At 36.7% G+C, this 23680-nt stretch overlaps 1 protein-coding gene, 1 long non-coding RNA gene and 1 pseudogene across 3 annotated transcripts; 2 read left to right on the plus strand and 1 right to left on the minus strand.

Annotated features, from left to right (window-relative positions):
• LOC18587916 (helicase and polymerase-containing protein TEBICHI) lies at nucleotides 1177-17742 on the plus strand. The gene is made up of 30 exons (XM_018127288.1): nucleotides 1177-1367; nucleotides 1637-2064; nucleotides 2200-2413; nucleotides 2491-3363; nucleotides 4356-4420; nucleotides 4627-4732; nucleotides 4822-5022; nucleotides 5207-5407; nucleotides 5795-5956; nucleotides 6075-6314; nucleotides 6500-6712; nucleotides 6905-7255; nucleotides 7398-7550; nucleotides 7855-8076; nucleotides 8452-8670; nucleotides 8955-9072; nucleotides 9356-10512; nucleotides 10689-10886; nucleotides 11346-11605; nucleotides 11859-12048; nucleotides 12165-12272; nucleotides 13188-13540; nucleotides 14121-14229; nucleotides 14306-14446; nucleotides 14676-14772; nucleotides 14855-15022; nucleotides 15110-15318; nucleotides 15425-15490; nucleotides 16850-16960; nucleotides 17019-17742. The coding sequence occupies exons 1-26, from the start codon at nucleotides 1332-1334 to the stop codon at nucleotides 14950-14952; spliced, it is 6513 nt and encodes a 2170-aa protein (XP_017982777.1). The 5' UTR covers nucleotides 1177-1331; the 3' UTR covers nucleotides 14953-15022; nucleotides 15110-15318; nucleotides 15425-15490; nucleotides 16850-16960; nucleotides 17019-17742.
• Nucleotides 17725-19881, minus strand: LOC18587917 (annotated as a pseudogene).
• Nucleotides 18743-23489, plus strand: LOC108663441. Of its 2 annotated transcripts, none has more exons than XR_001929432.1 (3): nucleotides 18743-18840; nucleotides 19107-19225; nucleotides 23219-23489. It is a non-coding gene; the product is annotated as an uncharacterized LOC108663441 (long non-coding RNA). The 2 variants fall into 2 exon arrangements; XR_001929431.1 differs by lacking the exon at nucleotides 23219-23489 and adding an exon at nucleotides 19369-19457.

Consider the following 23680-nt stretch of genomic DNA (forward strand, 5'->3'; position numbering starts at 1 on the left):
AAAATAAATATATTTATATATTTAAAATAATTAATATANAGAACTAGGTTTTATAACTATTATAATTTCACAACTTATTTTTAGGTTTATATAAGTTTATATAAACAAAGATATATATATATATATTAATAATTTTATAAGTTGTAATTTTTGTAATGTTAACCCAAAATAGAAAGTAAATATATTTATATTAAAGTATATATATAATAGTAATTATATTACTTATAATAATTGTAATTATATTTCTTATAAATTAATATAATATAAAAACTATATATATTAAAAGACATTGCAAGTTAATTAATAATAATAGTTTAATGAATTAATTTAATTAATTATAAGGATTTGTTCTTAATTTCATGAAGTTAAAAAAAAAACATTTAGGTTCCAAAACCATTTTAATCTCAAAAGCTTTCTTTAAGTATATATATTATAAGATTATATAAATAATGGTATATGTATTATTATTAATGATTTTATAAGTCATAATTTTTATAATGTTAATATAAAATAGAAAGTAAATATATTTATATTAAAAGTATATATATAGTAGTAATTATATTCCTTTATAATATGATATAATATTTAAATTATTTAAACATAATTAATAATCTAATAATTTTTAATTTAAATATATTAATGTCAACATATTAATAATTAGAGTAACCATACTTTTCATATATTTGTTAGTTTTTAACAAAAAAAATTACTTGTAAAGTTGATAAATATTATAAAATTTTAATTTAATTATTAAAATAATAATAAAATATTTATAAATAGTTTTCGGATTCGAATAACGGGTATCCAAGAGGTGGTACTCAAATCTTACCCGAATCCAATACGAGTAATAAAATCACTACCCAAACTTATCCCAAATTTGATTATAAGATATCATAATCTTATATAATCAGATCGGTACCCTACAACCAGGAACCCATTGCCATCCCTAGGAGTGACATAGGCAAGAGAGAGGGAGTTTAGTCCGTAGGAACATCACTGCGTATTTAACTATTGTTTGACGCACTGATCCGATGTTTTGCCATTAAACTAAACCTAATTTGCGAGCCCAGAGCATTGGTGAGGGTAGAAAGGTGAAAAAGCTAAATACGGTAAAGACGGAGGGCACCATTGCAAATTCCTAATATATTTGAATTACAACTCTGTGTATCAAGTGTCAGAACTGTTCACTTTCACCAACAGTGTCTCCTTGGCGCCCACTTGCATGATTCAAACATCTCAACGGCGTCGCATTTGAGACTCCGAAGAGCAGAAGGAAAGAGGGCGGGAGCTAGGGTTTTTCAGATCGTCGTCGATCTTTCCCATCTCCGATAATGGCTTCAGGTTCGCCTCGAGCCCGCATCGATCAGGTTTATTCTTAATCCCATCTATTTTTTTTCCTTTAAAAGAAAATTTCAAAACCCTACTTATCTTTCCCAACGATCATTTCGTTTTGCTCTTGAATATCAATTTAAAGATTGGACTATACTCTCTTTTCTTTTTCGATTAATTTTCTTAATTACAAGAAGGAAGATATCTGTTTCTGGCCTAATGCTGCACTATGGGAAATTGATATTCCCAAGAAAACTCAACATGAGAAAGCTTGAAATGATATTTGCTTGTCTTATTGGTTATTCAGTTTTTTGCCTCGAAGAAGAGGAAAACCCAATCACCCGGTTTGAAGACAGGGAGATTTGAAAAGAATGCAAAAACTACGGTCGAAGGCTCTCCTAGTGCCAAAGGCACTCTAGACAATTACCTAAGAACTTCACAAGAGAATGAAATCGTGCAACCTTCATGCACGATTCTTGGACAGGATCCTGTTAAAAGAAGCTTGGCATCGGAGATTGATAAATCTTCCGAAAACGAGAATGAACAGTCCTTTTTGTTGGCTGAAGTGAAGTCTCGAAGTTGTGAAGCATTTCAAGTGACTCATAACGGAATATATCTGGGTTCATCTGAGGAAGGAAATTTTGACTTTGGAGATCCTGCTGAGGTGGCTGCTCAAGGCAGGGAAAATTCAGAACTAAAACAATTTGCTACTGATTTTTTGTCTTTGTATTGTAGGTAATGCTGTTGTATCTCATTTATTTACAAAAAATTCTATGGTAGTTTAGACTTTTCTAGTATTTAAATGGTGCCTTTTCTTCAACTCTGTGAAAGAAACATTTTATTGTTATTTCTATTTGTGTCGGTATGCAGTGAAGTTCAACCACATGTAGGTTCACCATCACAGCTGAAAGCGAATGACCAGAAGAGACATGGTAGTCTATCTATGCTGAGTGAGGAGGATAAAAGATTCAAGAAAAGATATCTGATATCCCATCAGTTACAAACAGAAGTTGAAACTGCTTGTTCTACTAAGAAGAATCTCAAAAATGAAACTGGAGAGTTCATTTTGAACCTTTCAAGAGAGGTAAGCAACCACTCTGTGTCAGTTTTGATGATTGAAATTCCCCTGATTTTTTGTTTAACTATTTTTTGTTTGTTAAGGTAAACACGGGTAGTAATCTCATTGAGCTTCAAGCAAGCTTAAGAAAATGCACTACAACAACCAAACCGGTCCTAAATACAATGGAATGCAGTACACCTGGTTCTTCAATTGTTAAAGCATGTGCTTATCAAACACCGCAGTCAATGCGAGGGAGCTCCATGTTTTCGCCTGGGGAAGCTTTCTGGAACGAAGCAATTGAAATAGCTGATGGTTTGTTTTCTCGAAGTGATGCATTATCTGCTCAAGTTGCTGGAGAAACTAATAATCCAAAGAGCCAATATGAGATTAATAATACATACAATTTAGGAAATAAAATTGTTGATTACAAGTCAAAGGAAATGCCAGATGAATGTGAGAGCAGAGTGAAACTTAAGGGAGTTGGTACTTCTTTGGAGTCAGCAGTGAAGCAGAAGAAAGAAATGGATAAAGAAGTGTCCCTGCTGCCTGTTAAGCATCTTGACTTTTCATTTGACGACAAAATTTTGGATGGAAGTATCCCTCACATTATACAGAGGGACAGTAAAGTGACTGAATGTGGTATTGTCAATCATAAAGGTCCATCAATCGTTAATACACTGACAGATCATGATGAACTTCAGACAATTGAAGAGGTGCAAGGAGAACAACAGGAAAGGGCTTCTGTTCATGTGGTACCCAAAAAGGAAGACAATTTGTCAAGTCAAGATAATAATAGCATAACTTCCACTTCAGCAGCTAATAAAGCCAATAAGTCAATTGGTGAATGCAATGAAACCACTACTCCATTAAGTTTTGTGGCGCTTAAAGACCGGTTAAGTCTCAGTAGTTGGCTTCCTTTAGAAATATGCAGAACATATAAAAAGAAAGGAATTTCAGAACTATATCCATGGCAGGTATATATAAATATTTGAATGAATTCAAATAAATCATGATTGCCTTTTTCTCCCTCCCCCTCAACCTTCTTCCCTGTCTTTTTTCTAGAAAGGAATTGGGGATTAAATGGGACAGTTTGGTTCAGACTTATCATGGTGTCATGTTCTTTTACAAGATATTTTCAGCACTTTTTATTAGAGTTTTGATTTTTGGTTTTAAACTAAAAAGCACTTGGTCTTGTTTTTGGATTTTGAATTGTACTTATATTTACATGTTTCAAGACACAATTGTATTTATAGACATGCTTTCTCAGATAGTATAACTTGTCCTTTTGTACTCTTAATGAGACTGTACATTGACATTCATGTGATTATCATGTGCCTGAGTTTTAGTTGTATGGAATTATTCTGAGATGGTTGTGGCCACTGCTCAAGTGCTCATCACTCTCTCTCTCTCACTCATTTGCTCGGTCTCTCATTTGTACAAATTTCAAGTATAAATGGTTTCATAAACCATGCTCGACTCCTCTACTTATGTTATGTTGAGAAAATGACCAGCTTTTTCATTTTTGTTTATCTGCTGTCTTTTCAGTGCAAAACTATTTTTCGTCTATCTTACAACTTAAAAATTTTCACTTTGAACACACTGAGACTGGCTTTTATCATTTGTATTTTACACTTTATGTTGTTGTTAAAAGCAATGCTGAGGTATTAATAATCCTTTTCTACTTCTTGCCTTAGCGATGCTACCTATTTATGTGCACACGTGTTTATATCTGTTATTTTTCTGACTTCTGCTTCTGGTCTCTGTTCCTTATGTACTTCTGTTGGTTGATCTTTCAGTTTTGCTTTAAAGTCTACTCATTAATTTTACGTTACTCACACTTGCCTTGTTTATTAAAATGGAATGCTGAAGTACTTTCAAGCATTGGTACCTTTTTTACTATTTGTATCTTGTGTTTAAGTATTTTATTTGCTTCACTGAAAGCATGATAGTAATGCCTCCTTTCCAGGTTGACTGCCTTCAGGTAGACGGTGTACTGCAGAGAAAGAATCTTGTATATTGTGCTTCTACAAGGTACTTCATAAGTAGTTAGGACTCAGCATAAGCTTTGTCATGGTCATCTTCTGTGGGTCGGAATGTTTATTGTTCTCAATCCTCTATTTGTCTGACATTCTAGCAACTTTACCTTTTGTAGTAAAGGAGAAAGTTGTATAGGTCTTTGCTTGTTCTTGATATGTGTCTTGCATTATTTATGCTTAATCTTGTTCTTTCTGCTCCAGTGCTGGTAAAAGCTTTGTGGCAGAAATTTTGATGTTGCGGAGGGTGATATTAACTGGAAAAGTAGCGTTACTTGTTCTTCCTTATGTTTCAATCTGTGCAGAAAAGGTTGTTTTTTTTTTCCCACCAGATATTAGCTGATACAAAATAAGTCTTCTTGGGCAATTGATTTTACTTACTGCCTAAACATACTGCAGGCAGAACATCTGGAGGTCCTTCTTGAACCACTTGGCAAACAAGTTCGTAGTTATTATGGAAATCAGGGTGGTGGAACACTTCCTAAAGATACTTCTGTAGCTGTTTGTACAATAGAGAAGGCAAACTCTTTAATTAACAGATTGCTCGAAGAGGGTCGTCTATCAGAAGTTGGAATCATTGTGATAGATGAACTACACATGGTATATTCAGAACAAATCTTGTTGTCATTACTTATTAGTACACCCTCATTCTTTTTTTTTTTTTGTCTCAATGTACACCCTCATTCTTCTCAATGTCTTTTCCTAATTGTCCTTATTCTCCCTTCAGTCTTTTACCATTTTGATGGACTAATATCAATTGTTCCGTACCTATGATTTGTGACAGGTTGGTGATCAGAGTAGGGGTTATCTTCTGGAACTTCTGTTGACAAAGCTTCGTTATGCAGCTGGGGAAGGCATGTCAGAATCAAGTAGCGGAGAAAGTTCAGGTTCCAGTAGTGGTAAGGCTGATCCAGCTCATGGTTTACAAATTGTAGGGATGAGCGCAACAATGCCAAATGTGGAAGCTGTTGCCGACTGGCTTCAAGTAAGTGAGACATACAAAGTATCAGTTTTTTCTTCTTTTCCTGCTGCTCTCTCCTTTTCATTGTTCATTAGATATTTAGTTTCATGAAATATCTCTTATCTCCTGTACATTTTTGTGCATGATATTGGTGTCTACATGGAAAATGTTTATGTATTTGTCAAACTGATGGTCTGTGGATGTATCTATCAGATTACTTGGTTTTAACATGTTGCTGTACTTTAAGAAAGAAAAAAGTGTTGGTTGCTGTATATACAAAGGAGAGGTGTTGGACTTATAAAGGAAAAGGGTGATAGAGAAATTTTGTCTAACTCCTCTCCTTTTTATATTATATCTGCTTTCTTATGTTGTTAATGATTTTACATTTGTTTTTCACAACTCCATGTTTAGGCAGCATTGTACCAGACAGATTTTCGACCAGTTCCATTGGAGGAATTTATAAAAGTTGGCAACACCATTTACGACAAGAATTTGGACATCGTTAGAACAATTCCAAAGGTTGTTGACCTTGGTGGTAAAGATCCTGATCATATTGTCGAATTGTGCAATGAGGTTGGGACTCGTGGTATTTTTTGCTCTATTATATTTTTCCTATTTTTTTTTCAGCAAAGCTCTAGCTTGGCACTATTTTGAGTGTTGACCAATTTTGAATATTGGGAATGTGCTTCAGGTTGTTCAAGAGGGTCATTCAGTGTTGATATTTTGTTCTAGTCGGAAAGGATGTGAATCAACTGCAAAGCATGTGTCAAAATTTCTCAAGAAATTTTCTGTCAATGTCCATGGTGATAACTGTGAGTTTGTTGATATTTCTTCAGCAATTGATGCCTTGCGAAGGTGTCCTGCTGGGTTGGATCCAATATTGGAAGAAACTCTTCCTTCTGGTGTTGCATATCACCATGCTGGCCTTACAGTACTTTTCCCCACTTTTATCTTTACTGCTTTTTGTTTAATAGCAACTTTTTGCTTGTTTCCTATTTCCTTTATTATCCTGTACAAATTGCAATAATGTATAGTTGTTAGCTGCTTATTGATTGTCCAATCTTGTAAGCTCTATTCCCTTTTTAATGGTCAAGGTTTCTTCTTATCTTTGTAAAGGTTGAGGAAAGAGAGATTATTGAAGCATGCTATCGTAGAGGGTTTGTTCGTGTCTTAACTGCCACATCAACCTTAGCTGCTGGTGTCAACCTACCTGCTAGGAGAGTCATTTTTCGACAACCCCGGGTTGGCCGTGATTTTATTGATGCAACTAGATACAAACAGATGGCTGGTCGGGCTGGTCGAACTGGTATAGATACAAAAGGAGAAAGTGTAGGTTCAATAATTTTACTAACATCTGGTTTTGTCTTCTCATTTATTATATTCTGGGCAAATACAGTAACTGCTTGACTCCAATTGTTAGAACTGTTCCCTTTCATTTCTTGTCATGGTATTTGAAACAGCTTTTATTCTTTTTTGTTTTTTTCATTAGTTTTTTACTTTCTAATGTTTTCATGTAAACAGATGCTTATTTGCAAGCCAGAAGAGATAAAAAGAATTAAGGGACTTCTTAATGAAAGCTGCCCACCATTGCAATCTTGTTTATCTGAAGATAAGAACGGAATGACTCATGCAATTTTAGAAGTTGTGGCCGGTGGAATGGTTCAAACTGCTAGTGATATTAACCGCTATGTTAAGTGTACTCTTCTCAATTCTACAAAACCATTTCAAGATGTGGTGAAATCAGCTCAGGATTCCCTTCGGTGGCTGTGTCACAGAAAATTTCTTGAATGGAATGATGAGACCAAGTTGTATGGTACTACTCCCCTCGGACGTGCAGCTTTTGGCAGTTCCCTTTGCCCAGAGGAGTCACTGGTATTACATTTTTTATGGTCTTTCAGTTTTCAGCATTGTTTCTCTTTTATCAGTACTGTATTTGTGGATCTGATCCCTGGTAGTAGGAATATACGGATTTGTGGTGCTGTCGTCAAGTGTAATTATTTGGCTTATCCCACAGATTGTGTTGGATGATCTTTCAAGGGCCAGAGAAGGCTTCGTGCTTGCTTCTGATTTACATTTAGTTTATCTAGTAACACCAATCAATGTTGAAGTTGAACCAGATTGGGAATTGTATTATGAACGCTTCATGGAATTGTCTGCTCTTGAACAGGTAATGTTTGCTACCTGTCTAAAATTGGGTGCGTTGTAACAGTAAATTTTAGCCTTAGTATATAGGTAAGCCCATTTTTAGTCTTAAACTAAAACCTGGTTCCCAGTTGCTCTCTTTTAGTCATCTTTAGTATTACATGGAAGGGCTGGGCGACCCTGTACTTGATATCATTTATGTGTTTGTAAGTTTAATTCTTGAGTGGATGCATCAATTATGCTGAAGAGATATTTGGTTTGTTAAAGAGCAATTATGCTAAAGAGATATTTGATTTGTTCTGTTTTCTTCTGTGCTTAATGAAATGCAGTCTGTTGGTTATCGAGTTGGAGTAGCAGAACCATTTTTGATGCGCATGGCACATGGTGCGCCTATCCACATTTCAAATGGATTAAGAGATGGTTGGAAGAGGCTTCGCGGAAAGTTTGAAAATCACCTTGGGATCAGCAACAACACTAAGCTTTCAAACGAGCAAACACTTCGAGTGTGCAAAAGATTTTATGTTGCCCTCATTTTATCAAGATTAGTGCAGGTCTCTTTGCCATTTTTTCCCTTCAAGTTAATAGATGTTTGCTACACTAATATTGTTAGCACATAGCATATATGTTTTCATTACTGCTATTACATGTTTGTGCTAGTTGAATTTAAGGCACAAATCTTATGCATATGTTTCTGGCATGGCAAATCTATCACAAACTCCATAAAACCATCTCATTTAATCTTCAACCATGAGATTAATATGTATAGAAGTTCCATTGATTTGTTGCCTGCACATAATTCCCTGATGCAGCAGATCATTCTTAACCTTTTCCTTTATAAGGTTACAACTGTTTTTAATCTAAGAGTTTTTTTTTTTTTAAATATTTCCTGCTATTTAAATTAATGTTCTCTAAATTCTGCAATGAAGGAAGCTCCAGTAGGTGAGGTTTGTGAAGCTTTTCGAGTGGCAAAAGGCATGGTACAAGCCTTACAAGAGAATGCTGGAAGGTTTGCGTCAATGGTTTCTGTGTTTTGTGAGAGGCTTGGATGGCATGACCTAGAGGGCTTGGTTGCAAAGTTCCAAAATCGTGTTTCTTTTGGAGTCAGAGCAGAGATTGTAGAGCTTACTACTATTCCATATGTGAAGGTAAATTTTAATTTTTGGGTTGTTACTTGGGTTGTTATAGACTATGTTACTTCAGTTCTCCATTTCAAACAAATATGCAGTCAGATGCCTTGAACTGACATGCGTGTTTGGTTATGATCCTTCATTTATAATGAAAAATGTTATGAAATGTTTGATGTGTTTGTAATGTGAGTACACAAAGATATCATCATGGTGATTTATTACTGTTGATGGCTAGTAGAGAGTCTGATGAACTTAGTATTATCATTGTCTTATATTTGCAACTTTTATCATCTTATTTTTAGGGGTCACGGGCAAGAGCTCTTTATAAAGCTGGTTTGCGCACACCTCTTGCAATTGCGGAGGCATCTATTCCCGATATTTTTAAAGCTCTTTTTGAATCCTCATCATGGGCTGCACAAGGTGAAGTTTTTGGCTTCTCTGATTAAGGGTTATGATTACACAGTGAGACTTTATTTTGTTGCACCGTCTGAAATTTCTTACCTATTTCTGACATTTTCTTAATTTAAGAGTACTATATTTTTGTTATTGTTATGTTTTGGTTTGGGATTCTGGCATAGTTGTAGTACTTTCCTTTGTTATGCTGAAAAGCTGCTATGTCTCCCCTTCTTTCTTTGTTTTGTTCTTTTTCTTTGCATTTTTTGTGCTCTCTTTTACCATATTGAGAAGTTAGATTTGTCTTTAGAAAGTTCAGCACAGCGGCGCATGCAATTGGGAGTGGCAAAGAAGATCAAGAATGGTGCGCGTAAAATTGTTCTTAACAAAGCTGAAGAGGCGAGGATCGCTGCCTTCTCAGCTTTTAAATCGCTTGGATATAGTGTCCCACAATTTTCTCGACCATTGGTATTGAATGGCAGTCCAGGAGAACAGGAAGCTGCAATTACCAGTGTTGGGGATGACTCTCCTGGTAGTGTTGTTTGGGTTGAGCAAATAGAGCATGTGTTAGCCAAGCCACTAGCAGAAAGAAGTAAGAATTTGGAGAATGTTTCTTCAGCTAATGAAGGTTTAATAGTGACAAAAACCTCAGCTGATAACTTAGTGGCTTCAGCAGAAGTAAACTTAGCTACTACCTTGCAATGTAACTTGGGTATGGAAAATCCTGGAGTTTCAGTTGAAGGGCCTGTAACTGGTGATGAGGTCAATGCCGCCATTGATCGAGGCAGAAGTATAGTGATGGCAACAGTTTGTGGATATTTGGATCAAGGAGTGCATGATGGGCTCAATGAAGATCTCTGTGTTGGCAATGTGGATAGTGCTTGTAGGAAAGGTCCTCTAAATGCAGTTAATACTCCAGGTGGAATTGATTCTTTCCTGGAACTGTGGGAGACTACAGCAGAATTCTGTTTTGATATTCACTACAACAGACGATCAGAACCGAACTCTGTTGCTTCCTTTGAGGTACATGGCATAGCAATCTGTTGGGAAAATTCTCCTGTGTACTATGTAAATTTGCCCAAGGATTTAATCTGGTCTGACAACAGAACAAACAATTTCTTGTCAACATGTGCATCTAGTGATAAAAATGATAGCCTACCTCCTCAGCATTTTTTGGAGATGGCTAAACTGAGATGGAAGAGAATTGTTGATATAATGGGGAAAAGTGGTGTTCGCAAAGTTTCTTGGAACTTGAAAGTTCAGATTCAAGTGCTTAAAAGTCCTGCAATTTCTGTTCAGAGATTTGGTGGCATGAATCTTGGAGTGAAAGATTTGGGTCTAGAAATTATTGACAACTCATACTTGTTATTTCCACCAGTTCTGATTAATGATGGAATTGATATGTCCATTGCAGCATGGGTTGTTTGGCCTGATGAGGAGAGAAGCTCTAGTCCCAACCTAGAGAAGGTATTTCTGTGAGATCGACAGATTAACAATTTTGAGTTAATAGTTTTACATATTTTATATGTTTCTTATTTAGTTTTAATTTTTGGCTAGCCCAACTTATTATTAGAGACCTGGGAATCATTAGATGTTCATTATTGTTCAAGCTAGCTTAAGAAGTTGTTATTATGATTAATTAGGAAGTAAAGAAAAGGTTATCCAGTGAGGCTGCTGCAGCTGCTAATCAGAGCGGTAGGTGGAAGAATCAGATGCGAAGAGCTGCACATAATGGTTGCTGCCGTCGAGTTGCTCAAACACGTGCCTTGTGTTCTACACTTTGGAAGTTACTCATCTCTGAAAAACTTATCGAAGCGTTTACATATATTGAAACACCATTGGTAAATTCTCTTATACTTTTTCAATCTTTGAGGAAGAAATATTAGATCTAGGCATGTCAGGTCTTGAAAATGTAACAGAAAAAAAAGGGAGGGTGGGGAGTTTAATGCTCCCCATCCCTGTCCTTGACCTTGGTCTTTGATTGAAATCAATCCCATCTCTGGCCCCTTAGAGGCAGAGATGGCTGGTTCCTCAGGGGTCCTGCTTCTCAGGTGGTGCTTTTGGTGTACTGCTCCTGAGCTGTTGTTAGTTTCGAATCATATTTTTCTTGCCTCTTCTAGTGGTTCTAGTGTACTTTATGACTGTTGGTTTCCCTTGAACTTTTTCTTGGCCATCCAGTATGTGGCAATGATAGTTTCTCATCTTTGAACCTACGGAGTGATATGTAGTAATTTTGCACTTTAACATGTTATATGCTTGAAGCAATTTATAGTAATATAATGTTGGTTTTAATATATCAGGTTAATGTCCTTGCTGAGATGGAACTTTGGGGAATAGGCATCAACATGGAGGGATGCCTCTGGGCACGAAATGTGTTGGGGAAAAAACTAAGATGTCTTGAGAAGGAAGCTTATAAGTTGGCTGGCATGACATTTTCATTGTACACAGCAGCTGATATTGCAAATGTCCTGTATGGGCACTTGAAGTTGCCTGTGCCAGAGGGGCGCAATAAAGGAAAACAACATCCAAGTACTGACAAACAGTGTTTGGATCTACTGAGGTATTTAAAAGATTTGGCGTCTGTTTTTTGTGCTCGTCATAGATGGAAAATCTTAAGTGCTTATATAAGACTGTGTAAAATGGTGTTTCTAAAAATGTCCTAAGGATATTGGTAATTGTTTATGCATGCATTTTCCTTTTGTTCTACCTGCAAGTACAAACTAGAAAATTATTTTTCACAACGTCCTCTTGACTTTTATGAATTATTTAGATGATGCTGATTTTATTGTAATATGGATTTGGTTTTGTTTCAGGGATGAACATCCAATTATTCCAGTCATTAGAGAGCATCGAACATTGGCAAAGCTCTTAAACTGTACACTGGGATCCATTTGTTCACTAGCTAGGCTGTCTCGGAGTACGCACAAATACACACTACATGGCCACTGGCTCCAAACATCGACAGCAACGGGACGTCTTTCAATGGAGGAACCTAATCTTCAGGTTCTGGTTACATTCTCACACTTTATCTGTCCTGTTGTTTTTCTTTCACAACTAGCATTTTCTATTTCATGTTATGAACCATTTTGTTTAGCAGTTTGTTTCTCTGTGATATGTAGTGTGTCGAGCATATGGTTGAATTCAGCCTGAGCAAAGATAAAAATGGAAGTGATGCCAATGTTGATCACTATAAGGTTAATGTCCGTGACTTCTTTGTTCCTACTCAGGTAAGGGCTGTGTAGCTCATGTTCCTTCAAAGTGCTTTTGATCATATTGTGCAATGCTATTATATACTTTCAAGAATCGACCAAAGAGCTGCTTATCAGAAAACAGGGTTCTTGCACAGATAATGCTGTCACAATGTGCAATCTCTCTCTCTCTCTTTCTCTGTCTTTCTCTCTATCTATCTATCTATAGATGAGTGTATGTATGTATGTATGTATCCAACTTTTTCCTCTCCCTTTTTCTGCTTACATGACCCTACCTTGTAACTTGAAAACCTAAAATCTTCCAATCCTTAAAGAGGTTGAAGTGCCTATTTCTTGTTTGCTATATTTACCAGGAAGAGTTACTTTGTAGAAATGGAGTTAGTTTGTCTTCTGTAGCCTTTTATGTTTCTATTCAACAAGTTTATGATGTGTTTAAAGATAGAACAGAGTGTCTTATTGATAGATTATCTGTTGAGTGGTGTTTTTGAAAATAGATCAGAATTTCTTACTTTTTGGGTGTAAAATTATGCTGGGGATTCCGTATCTATGAATCTTCCCATTTATGTTGGATTGTGGCTCGTAAAGAGATTAAGGCAGTTGACCTGCTTATTGTTGGTTTAATCAAGGGAGGTGAGAATTTTGTAGACTCATAGGTGGTGTAAGAGTGGTTTGAACTTTGCAACACAGGCAGCATTTTTTTTTGTAAGGCTGTAATTGGGGTAGCTAACTGGTTTTGCATTCTAGGCAATGATGGAAATTGGGGTTTGGGGCAGGGGAGATAAAGATCCATGCAAATCTCTGTGGTTAGGTGTATTTGGAAATTTTTTTGTTTATGTTTCGTTTTTCTTTTTTGATCTAGTCATTGATCAAAAGATCATTATTTAGAAGTTGTTTGTATATACCTTGGTGAGTATTTCCTAATTTTTGTTGCAGGATGACTGGTTACTATTAACGGCAGATTATTCTCAAATAGAACTGCGGTTGATGGCCCACTTCTCGAAGGACTCTGCGTTAATTGAACTCCTAAGCAAGCCGCAGGGTGATGTTTTTACCATGATGTCAGCAATATGGACTGGGAGGGCTGAAGATTCTGTCAGCTCCAATGAGCGAGACCAAACCAAAAGGTTAATCTATGGCATTCTTTATGGAATGGGTGCTGACACTCTTGCTGAACAACTAAACTGCACCACGGATGAAGCTAAAGAAAAAATTAAAAGCTTTAAAAGCTCTTTTCCTGGTGTTGCATCCTGGCTTTGTGAATCCATTTCATCTTGTCGTCAAAAGGGGTAAGGAGTTTCTCTGATATTTTAAGAAGACTAGATAATGTATCAGTTTTGTCTGAGATGCCTTCCAAACTCTCCAAGATCATCTCATATTCTATTCCCTTTCTTGACTCATCAAGTATACAAAAATGCAGCAACTGTTTATTTATGGAGGCTAAACCAAAAAGAAAAAGAAAAGAACAGAAGTAAAGAATTGTGTGCTTTTATTGATTGTCTAATCTGCCTTCTCTCTAATGCATATGTTTCTTTTTTCCTAAAATTCCTCTTTTCTTCTCTTTTGTTTTTGTTTGTTGTTGTTTCATATTAAGGGCTTATGCTTTATAAACTTCACATCTGTGCTTTGACTGATTTATAAGTGGTTAATGCATTATTTTCTGACATTTTTGTCATTGGCATTAAATATGTTTTCTCTAGAGGCTTTTATATCTAAACACAGTAAGGCATAAGCAAATAAATATCTGTAATGACAGAAGGTTTTTCTTGCATTTTTCTTTTAAAATTTGAATGTTGCACCATGGTCAAAACTTACGCTTAGCAAAGCACTACACTAAATGATTTTTTTTTATATGCGCTTGTGATCCAGATATGTAGAAACTCTTAAGGGAAGAAAGCGCTTCTTGTCCAAAATAAAATTTGGAAACAGTAAAGAAAAATCAAAAGCTCAAAGGCAAGCTGTGAATTCTATTTGTCAGGTATAACAATCTTTTGTTTTGCAAGTTTGAGGTGGCATATCATAGTCTCCTTTTGCTGATAGTTTCTTATCTACAGGGATCTGCTGCTGACATAATCAAAATAGCAATGATAAAAGTGTATTCTCTGATTGTTGAAGGGGTTGGTAGGCTAGACTCTGGCTCTTCAATTTCTACTAAATTTCAAATGCTTAAGGGCCGGTGCAGAATCCTTTTACAGGTTTCTTTTAGAAATTGCTGCATTTCATATATATTTACCTCCTCATTATGTTCTCTTGAGTGAAGCAATTCCTACCATTTGAAGTTTTGATAAAATAATCAGTTGAATTAATTTCTGGAAATTTTCATCCTGTTTGCTTGTGACTTTAGCTAGGTTATTCTTCAAATTTTATCTTAAAATTTATATTTTGAAATATAGTTGACTGAAAATCCAGGTTACCATTTTCCAGGTGCATGATGAATTAGTACTGGAAGTTGATCCCTTTGTGATAAAGGAAGCTGCATGGATGCTGCGAATGAGTATGGAAAGTGCTGTCTCTCTTCTGGGTAGGTGTTCACATATTTAATGACTCTCTGATATTTTCAGGACACATTTCCATGGTCTTCTGTTTTATTCTTTTGTTTCCAGTTCCTTTGCGTGTCAAACTGAATGTTGGAAAGACATGGGGCTCTTTGGAGCCTTTTCTTGCTGATCAAGGAATTGAGGAAGCTGTGTCCAAATCTTAGATCAGTAGATGTCCTTGTTCGTAATTTTGGGATTACAGTTACAGCAAATATTGATGGAAATGAAGAGCATGTATGTAATGAAGAGCTGGCAAGTCATATCTTCCACAATATTTTAACTTGTTGGAGATTTTCTGATTTCCAATGTCTTCTATTACAGGTTAAGGAAAAAACATCTATGGAAAGGGATAAGTTGAGTGTGCTTGGATGGAATTGTGCAATTACAAGCCTTCAACTTTTCTCCTGCCATCGTCTGGAAGAAATGTTATTGAAGGAGATAGTTGTGGTGCAATAAATGCTTCAAAATAATAAGAACACTGTTGAGCCCACAGATTTATCTTTATTTATGCTTATGATTAAGTAGCATCAGTAAGTTGTCTGAAGCTTCATGTTGAAGTATATAAGAGGTGATCTGCAGAGAACAATAGCATGTCTTTTTTAATGTGATTTGTTTTTTGTCTTGGAACTGCTGCAGAGTGGGGATTGCTGAGCTTGTTTCTTTGATGGCTGGCCTTCACAGCCCTAATGATGTAGAAGCCAGGTTTTGCTAATGTTTTATTTGTCCAAGTATTTTACATAATCATTGAATAACGTGGCATGCAAGCTCTGTTTATCTCATTATCTGCTATCTTAAATAACGTGGCATCAAAGCTCCTGTGAATCATGAAAACTGGTTTGAGCCTTGCTTTCCACCATTTGGTGTCATCAATTTGCTGGGTGATGTATTTTAAATTTCTTGGAATCTGCTCACTCAATTCACTTTAGGGTACTCTAGGGCTGTCATCAGCTTAGCAAGAGTGGAAAGATACATTTACTTCTTTGGATTCAGTGCTTTTCTTGGTTTCCTGTTTCGAAAATTGTTTTTTCTGTGCTTTCAGCCTCTGAAAGAAATCTATCCAATTGCTTCTTTTGAGTTTTTTGGGCTTGGACTACATGTGTGCACATGCAGTCAGGGGTTAACCTTCCCTTTGCTTAACCCCTCAAATCATGGCGCATACAAGACTAGATCCTAGGTTACTAGTACAACCACGATAGCAACCAGGCTAGTTGTTACCTTCTGTAGGAATAGTATATTTTAATCCACTGCCAGATGGGCCATTGCTGAAGAAATTAATTCCATCCAGTAAACCCACAGCTATAGTTCAAAAGTGGTGACCTAATGACTGCTCACAATTTTGCGTACAAGGAATTAGAACATGTTCATTACATCTGTTTTCGTTATGCACCTAAACATTTGCAGTCCATTCATTTATGATTAATGATTTGAAATTTTTTTGTTGCCATTTCAGTATTTTGATTAAATTAAACGGTTAAATTAACTAGCTTTGTTCTTTTGTCTTCTTGTAGATCCTGAAGGTTGAATTGATTGCAAAATGTGCTGAAGTTCTGATAGTTTTTTTTTTTTTTTTTATAATTGGGAGAAGGGGGATTTGAACCCTACTCTTTAGACAGGGGGATAATGCACCAACCAATGAGCCTAATGCTAGAGTGTACTGAAGTTTTGATAGTTAATGGTGATGAATATAAAAAAGAAAAAAAAACTGTCAGAAAGATTTAGAAAAAATTGGAAGAGATGTTTGCATTAGTCAGTTAGTTCTGATGAAATCATAAATTTTCTAATGCTGAAGGTGAAGAGAAAATTTTAAAGGAAACTTAGCTGTAATAGACTCTAATGCACTGGGGCCTTTTCCAGCCCTGTTATGATATGAGTGATTCTATGTTGCATTCTCACTCTAATAATAACTTTGATTACTTACTTGATACTTAACATTTGGTGGATCAGAATGGTTTACATTACTTCTGTTGCTTGAATTAAATGTTTATTGACATGCATCATCAGTGGACATCTGTTATTGTCAACTCATATTTGTCTTACTCACTGTCGTAACTTTCATGTCAGTGTGCTGTTTACCTTGACAGAACCTTTAGGTGTGGAATCAACTGAAGGTGCTTTTTCACTTGGGCTACGTCAACAAAACAAATTTATGTGATGGTGCTGCTTTGCTGTCAGGTATGACCACATTCCATTGCAGACATTTCTGGCACTTTCTTGCTAGTTCTGAGTCCAGGCAAACTTTGAGCTGTTGTCACTGTCCTAACTTTCACGTCACTGTGCTGTTAACCTTGAAAGAACCTTTAGGTGTGGAATGAATTGATGTTGCTATTTCACTTGGGCTACTTCAACAAACCAAATTTATGTGATGGTGCTGCTTTGCCGTCAGGTATGACCACATTCCAATGCTGACATTTCTGGCTCTTTCTTGCTAGTTTTGAGTCCCAGCAAACCTTGATTTTTGGTTATACATACATGCATGTATGTATGTGTCTATTTATGTTTTAATTTCTATCTGAGCCAGATTCTTCTTTAAATGTGGTTATTCTCTAGCCTTCTAATCAGTGACTTTCAAGATTCATGAGTGTGAAATCTGCCATCCAATCCACCCCATCATCTTTATTACTTCATTGCTTGTGACATCCTGAGGCTTTCATGGCTGATCATTCGGGCAAATGTGTCTTTGGATGCATTGATTGTTTCCAGGAACCTAAGCGGCCCCTCTTTTTTTCCCTCATGAATTTATCATCATTCACTTATCAATGAAATATATCATTGTTATTGAATTGTCTTTTCATTTGGTTATTTGATTTTAGTACCTTCTCAAGTGGTTTTCATCATGGGATAGAACTCTAATAGATTTACCACCAAACCGTTGTGATACAAAAAGTAACACCATTTTATCTATGACTGAGTACATGATTCATCATTTATTACAAAAGTGAACAAATAGATTGTGGATAACTAAACCCGTGGGTTTGAGGTATATTATTATAGAACAAACTGGATATGGCTTTAAGCTGTTTTAATGCACACTACACTTATTTGATTGATCAAATTAAAGGGTCTCAGTGTACTCTTCAGGCTTTTACTTGGGGATCCAAACTATGTGATCCTGAGGAAGGAAATGGCAGATAGGAATGGTTCCTGGCTCAACTTTAAGGACTTGGAAAGCCAAATGCTTTGGGTTCCATGCTGATGGATCTGTGTGGCAGACTGCTACTGCTTTGGCTTTTGTCCCGTCAGCACCCTCCAAAGGAACCATGTAAGCCCTTGTTGTTTCTGATTTGTGGCAATAGAAGACAGCATATGCATAATTCTGCTTCTGGCACACTACAGATTTGTCACCTCCCATCTTCTGCACTCCAGCTGCTATAGTGTACTTCTGTTTGGGGGGTTTGTTTTTGCACCTCTGTAGAGATTACCTGAGCATTTTTCCCGATCTTGGAAGTACTAAAGTCAATCATTGACTCTAGTGAAGTTACACAATATTTGTCCTCTCCTTGAATTTGCGGCTGTTCACACTCCTTAATTGTGTTCTTCATTATCTCAGCTCCCGCTGATCCAGGTTTCACTGAAAACTTGTTCAAAATTTCTGGCAACTTGTCAGATGAAAATAGTATCTTTTGGGCAATGTGGCGAGGTAAGAAAGTTGCGGTCTCTGTATTTTCAGTGAAATGTAGGGGTCATTGTTGCTCTGGGATGCATATCCTTTTCCAGAAAGAAAAGCAACATTTGGATCATCATGGACTTGAGTCTCGGTGGCTGCTTAACGGTAAAGAAATGGTGATGCGTTAACATATACCGGCTTTCCCTTGTGTCCTGTGTTCACAGATACTCCTCTACCTTTGCCACCCACATTTACGAAGGTGCCACCCCCTGGCTTTCCAGTGTTCACTCCAACTCCTTGGCCTCCAACATTCACATGGGTGCCACCTCCTGGCTTTCGTTTACCGGTGTTCACACTTACTCCACCTTTTCCAACGTTCACAGCCGTGCCCCCAGGCTTCTCTTTTCCTGTATTGACGTTTGCACTGCCACCCCCTACGTTGAAAGAGGTACCTTTGTTCTCCATGAAGTCTGCAAATATACCAACATGTGCTAGGAGAGCTCAGATGATTTCTTAATTGTACTATGATATGCTCATGAATGCAGCAGTTTACATAAGTTTTTTCATGATAAGTTGATACATACAGAACATATACTCCATTCTTTTTCCCAAAAAAGTTGCAAAACAGAACATATTTTTGTTCGTACTCTTACATTAAATTGCAAAAAACATAATATATTTTAGCACTTCACATTTGAACTTTTTGCTGCAGAGATTACCAGCCTGCTTCCCTGATTGCATGATTGTGTGATCTGTTAAGAGTATTAAGCCAATCCTATAGGGAAAAGAAAGATGCGATCTTCCTAAGTCCTCACTTCCCTGAACCTCTCAAGGTAAGAGTTTTTTCTCAAAAAACCATGGCGGTGGGGGCATAAAACTATTACAGTAGCTGCTTCCTTTTGGTCAGTAAAAATGATTTAGGAAAATGAATCCTTGGGTATTAAGCACTCACCAGGATGTAGCATAACTTTGACAGCCTTCGGCATTGGAGTATTTGGCAGCACATAGTTCCAACAGTGCCCAGGTGATAAAACAGCATGGCTTGCCACCACCGCTAGCTGCGACAGTTAGTTCAAATCTAACCTCATTAGTTCTGGCACCCTTCAACGACAAGTAATGCACATCAAAATCCACTTCAAAGACAAAACTTACAGCTATAAAAGCAAGAACCGGGGAGAGATGAAACTCCATAGAGAACCGAGTGTAAGCAATAGAAAGAACTCAAGAAGAGCAAGACAAAGAGAAAAGAGACTCTAAAACTTAGGGTTGCATGGAAAAAGAGATAAGTATGCTCCAAATTTATAAAAAGTGTTCGAGGACCATTAGACCAAGTACTTAGGAACAACAGTCCAACAGTATTTTTCGACTGAAATAATGTCTCAACTGCCACTGGTTTCACCTAAATGCAATTTGTGTCATGTGGGCTTAGGCTGAGTGAGACGGGGAACGGTGGTGTGTTCAATTTGCATTCGCGAACATAATTGATTGGGCCATGGGTCACCAATGATGCCTTCAATTTGGACGAGTTAGCAGGCTCAACAAGAATCTGTTTTAATTTTTGTAGACTTTTTTTTGAAGTTCACTACACTAACAAGTACCCAGTTTTATGAGGATTGAATATGTGTTCTTACCAGGTAATTCCCAAATTTAGCATGGGTTTTGGCCTTTCTACATGTTTTCACTATGACAATGAACAATAATTATAACATTTTGGAGTTTTTCATTCCAGTTACATCATTGTCTTTAGTAAAAATTTTTGGGGTGGGAGATTGACAGGATTGTGTTCAGCAGTTGCCCATCAGTAGAACGTATTTACGATATAACATCTGCGAGTTTTTCATCTCGTTGCATCATGGTCTTTAGGAAAAATTTTTGGAGGTGGCAGATTGACAGGATTGTGTTCGGTAGTTGCCCATACGTACTACGTGTTTATGATAATTGTTTGGGAGATGTCAGATGAAATAAGAGCCACCGGATGTGAAATACATGAATGTTAATACAGTGTGTGAAAGCTATGTGCATGTGAAAGTGCATTGAAAGATAATTCAACTAGCATATAAGATTTGGGATGCCACCTCCAAATTAGGAGCTGGATTTAAGAGGATTGCTTGCCTAGAAAATGTTTAAAGCACCTAACAACACCCCAACCTGTAGAGTCCTAACTCCTAATCTGATAAGATTACTACAAGTATTTTATCTGTGAATATTTATGAAATTATATATTATAAAATAAAAAGTAAAACACCTAAACCTTTTAAGTTCTCATCATAATTCAATTTTTCATTAAGATTGAAAATGAATAACCTGTTTCAAAAATATATATTCCATCGGATTCATAAAGTTTGTCGTTATCGATGTGACATTAATTTAATACTTTTATTTACTGTTCATCTCGTCTCATGACACATGAATGCTCTGCTCTGTCAAACCCCCAAACCTCCGTTTCTCCAAATGCTAATCCTCCCCTTAAAACACTACTTTCATGAACAATTTTCTTAGCCGATTCCAATTAGAAAACACAAAAGGATCTGTACACAAAAAGAAAACACCAGGTGCTGTCTTTTCGCAGCAGCTCTTTTAAACCTGTCTATGCACCCGTTCCAAAGACCACCAACTCGGCGACCAGCATCAATCCCCATCCTCACAGAAAACCAGCCAGCAAAACAAAATTTCTCTTTAACTCACAATCAGAAGTTACAAATCAACTTCAAAAGTGGATAATTGATTGCATTGAAGAAGTTCATTTTAGTCTTGGACATGGCTAGAGAGTGACATGTGGGAGGCTAGGTGTCAATCTGCTAAGCTGTTGCAGATTTCAATGGCTTTCAATAGGTTTTTTTTTTTACCTTTGTGGCAGATGTGCAGGCAAACCCTTTAGGACATGACCCCCATCAAGTGCCAAGAAAAGAGTTGCATATACAAATCCCAGAGATCATAGAGTCGTCCAGCCACAACCAAATTTCCATTTAGTATACAACCAAACAAAAACCACAGCTATCCAACTCCCTGTCCTTGGCAGCTCAAGCTCATAAAAGTTACCAGCGGTTAACACCATCACTGTCCTTAGCAGATTTCAATAGCTATGTGGCATAAAAGATAAAGCATTTTCTGCAGATGAAATGGTAAGAGGTTTCTGGAAGGATATTCCAAGACTAACCTTATTGGAGTGCTCTAGACTTCTCGTTAGGTATAATTTTTCAATTTAATTTTATGAGCAAAAAGAAGAAAAATTGGCTAAGAGAAGTCGGCTAAAGCTGTCAGGACTTCAACCAAGGAGAAGCGAAGGGAAGGGAAGGGAAGGGAAAGCCAAGGAAAGGAAATGCCATGAGAGGGGAGAAAAAAGGTAAGACTTTCGAAGAGAAGAAACGGATCTAGAGAGAAAGAGTTCAAGGAGAAGAAACGGTTTTAGAGAGAGGAAGAAACTAAGACCAAAAACCTGCGGTGATTCCGGCTCAGGTGTTTTTATTTTGATAGGCATTTTAGTCTCTTTCTAAAGTCTGTTAACAGCGTTATTAATGGACTCAGATTGAATTATAGTTAAAATTTAAAAAGGTTTGGTAATTTACCGTAAAATAAATCGTTCAATGAATCTATCCCCACCGAATGAAAAGCCGTGCACCGCCCTTGCACTTTAGGCCATACGCTCGTGTCATGGAGATTGGAAGGTAGAGGTTAGAACTTGGAAGCCATTTTTCTCCTTTTCTTTTTGATTAGTCTCTGCTTTTTCTTCTAGGCCTGGAGGCTAGAAGAAGCCTAGAGCCTAAACTCAAAACCTTAATTTACATGTTTTTTGGGAAGTCGTTTGGACCATTTAGGTTCTTTTGGATTCTGTCTGTGACCCAACAAATCTAACTTTCCATGCTGCCGTAGTCTGAGCTTTCAGCCTCTGAAAGAAATCTATCCAATTGTTCCTTTTGGAGTACATGTGTGCACGACCAGTCAGGGGTTAAGCTTGTGTTTGCTTAACCCCTCAAACCATGGCACATAAAAGACTAGATCCTAGGTTCACTAGTACAACCACGATAGCAGCCAGGATAGTTGTTACCTCCTGTAGGAATAGTATATTTTGATCCACTGTCAGATGGGCCATTGCTGAAGAACTTAGTTCCATCCAGCAAACCCACAGCAATAGTTCAAAAGTGGTGACCTAATGACTGCTCACAATTTTGAGTACAAGGAATTAGAACGCTTTACATCTCATTACATCTGTTTTCTTCATGCACCTAAACATTGCAGTCCATACATTTACGATTAATGCTTTGATTTGAAATTTTTTTGTTGCCTTTTCAGTATTTTGATTGAATTAAACGGTTAAATTAACTAGCTTTGTCCTTTTGTCCTCTCATAGATCTTGAAGGCTGAATTGATTGCAAATGTGCTGAACTTCTGATAGTTAATGGTGATGAATATAAAAAGGAAAAAAAACTGTCAGAAAGATTAAGAAAAAATTGGAAGACATGTTTGCATTAGTCAGTTAGTTCTGATGAAATCATAAATTTTCTAATGGTAAAAGATGAAGAGAAAATTTTAAGGGAAACTTAGTGTAATAGACTCTAATGCACCAGGGCCTTTTCCCTGTTATGATATGAGTGATTCTATGTTGAATTGCCACTCTAATAGTAACCTTGATTGCTTGGTTGATACTTACACTTGAGGGATCAGAATGGTTTACATTACTTCTGTAGCTTGAATTAAATGTTTATTGACATGCATCATCAGAGGACATCTTTTATTTTCACCTCATATTTATCTTACTCACTGTCGTAACTTTCATGTCAGTGTGCTGTTAACCTTGAAAGAACCTTTACGCATGGAATGAATTGAAGGTGCTTTTTCACTTGGGCTACTTCAACAAAACAAATTTATGTGATGGTGCTGCTTTGCTGTCAGGTATGACCACATTTCATTGCTGACATTTCTGGCCCTTTCTTGCTAGTTTTGAGTCCCAGCAAACTTTGTGTTGTTGTCACTGTCGTAACTTTCATGTCAGTGTGCTGTTAACCTTGAAAGAAACCTTTAGGTGTGGAATGAATTGAAGGTGCTCTTTCACTTGGGCTACTTCAACAAACCAAATTTATGTGACGGTGCTGCTTCGCCGTCAGGTATGACCACATTCCATTGCTGACATTTCTGGCCCTTTCTTGCTAGTTTTGAGTCCCAGCAAACTTTCAGTATTTGTTATATATGTATGCATGTATGTATTTATGTTTTAATTTCTATCTGAGCCATGATTCTTCTTTAAATGTGGTTATTTTCTAGCCTTCTAATCAGTGACTTTCAAGATTCAT

The sequence above is a fragment of the Theobroma cacao genome, chromosome 9 (assembly GCF_000208745.1).
Source record: "Theobroma cacao cultivar B97-61/B2 chromosome 9, Criollo_cocoa_genome_V2, whole genome shotgun sequence".
NCBI lineage: Eukaryota > Viridiplantae > Streptophyta > Magnoliopsida > Malvales > Malvaceae > Theobroma > Theobroma cacao.

What these genes read in the sequence shown, in the direction of transcription:
- LOC18587916 (XM_018127288.1), top strand. Translation starts at nt 1,332, where the DNA reads ATGGCTTCAGGTTCGCCTCGAGCCCGCATCGATCAG. An exon ending in TGATAGATGAACTACACATG is followed by an intron (nt 5,023 to 5,206) that starts GTATATTCAGAA and finishes GATTTGTGACAG; the next exon opens with GTTGGTGATCAGAGTAGGGG. An exon ending in CTGTTGCCGACTGGCTTCAA is followed by an intron (nt 5,408 to 5,794) that starts GTAAGTGAGACA and finishes CTCCATGTTTAG; the next exon opens with GCAGCATTGTACCAGACAGA.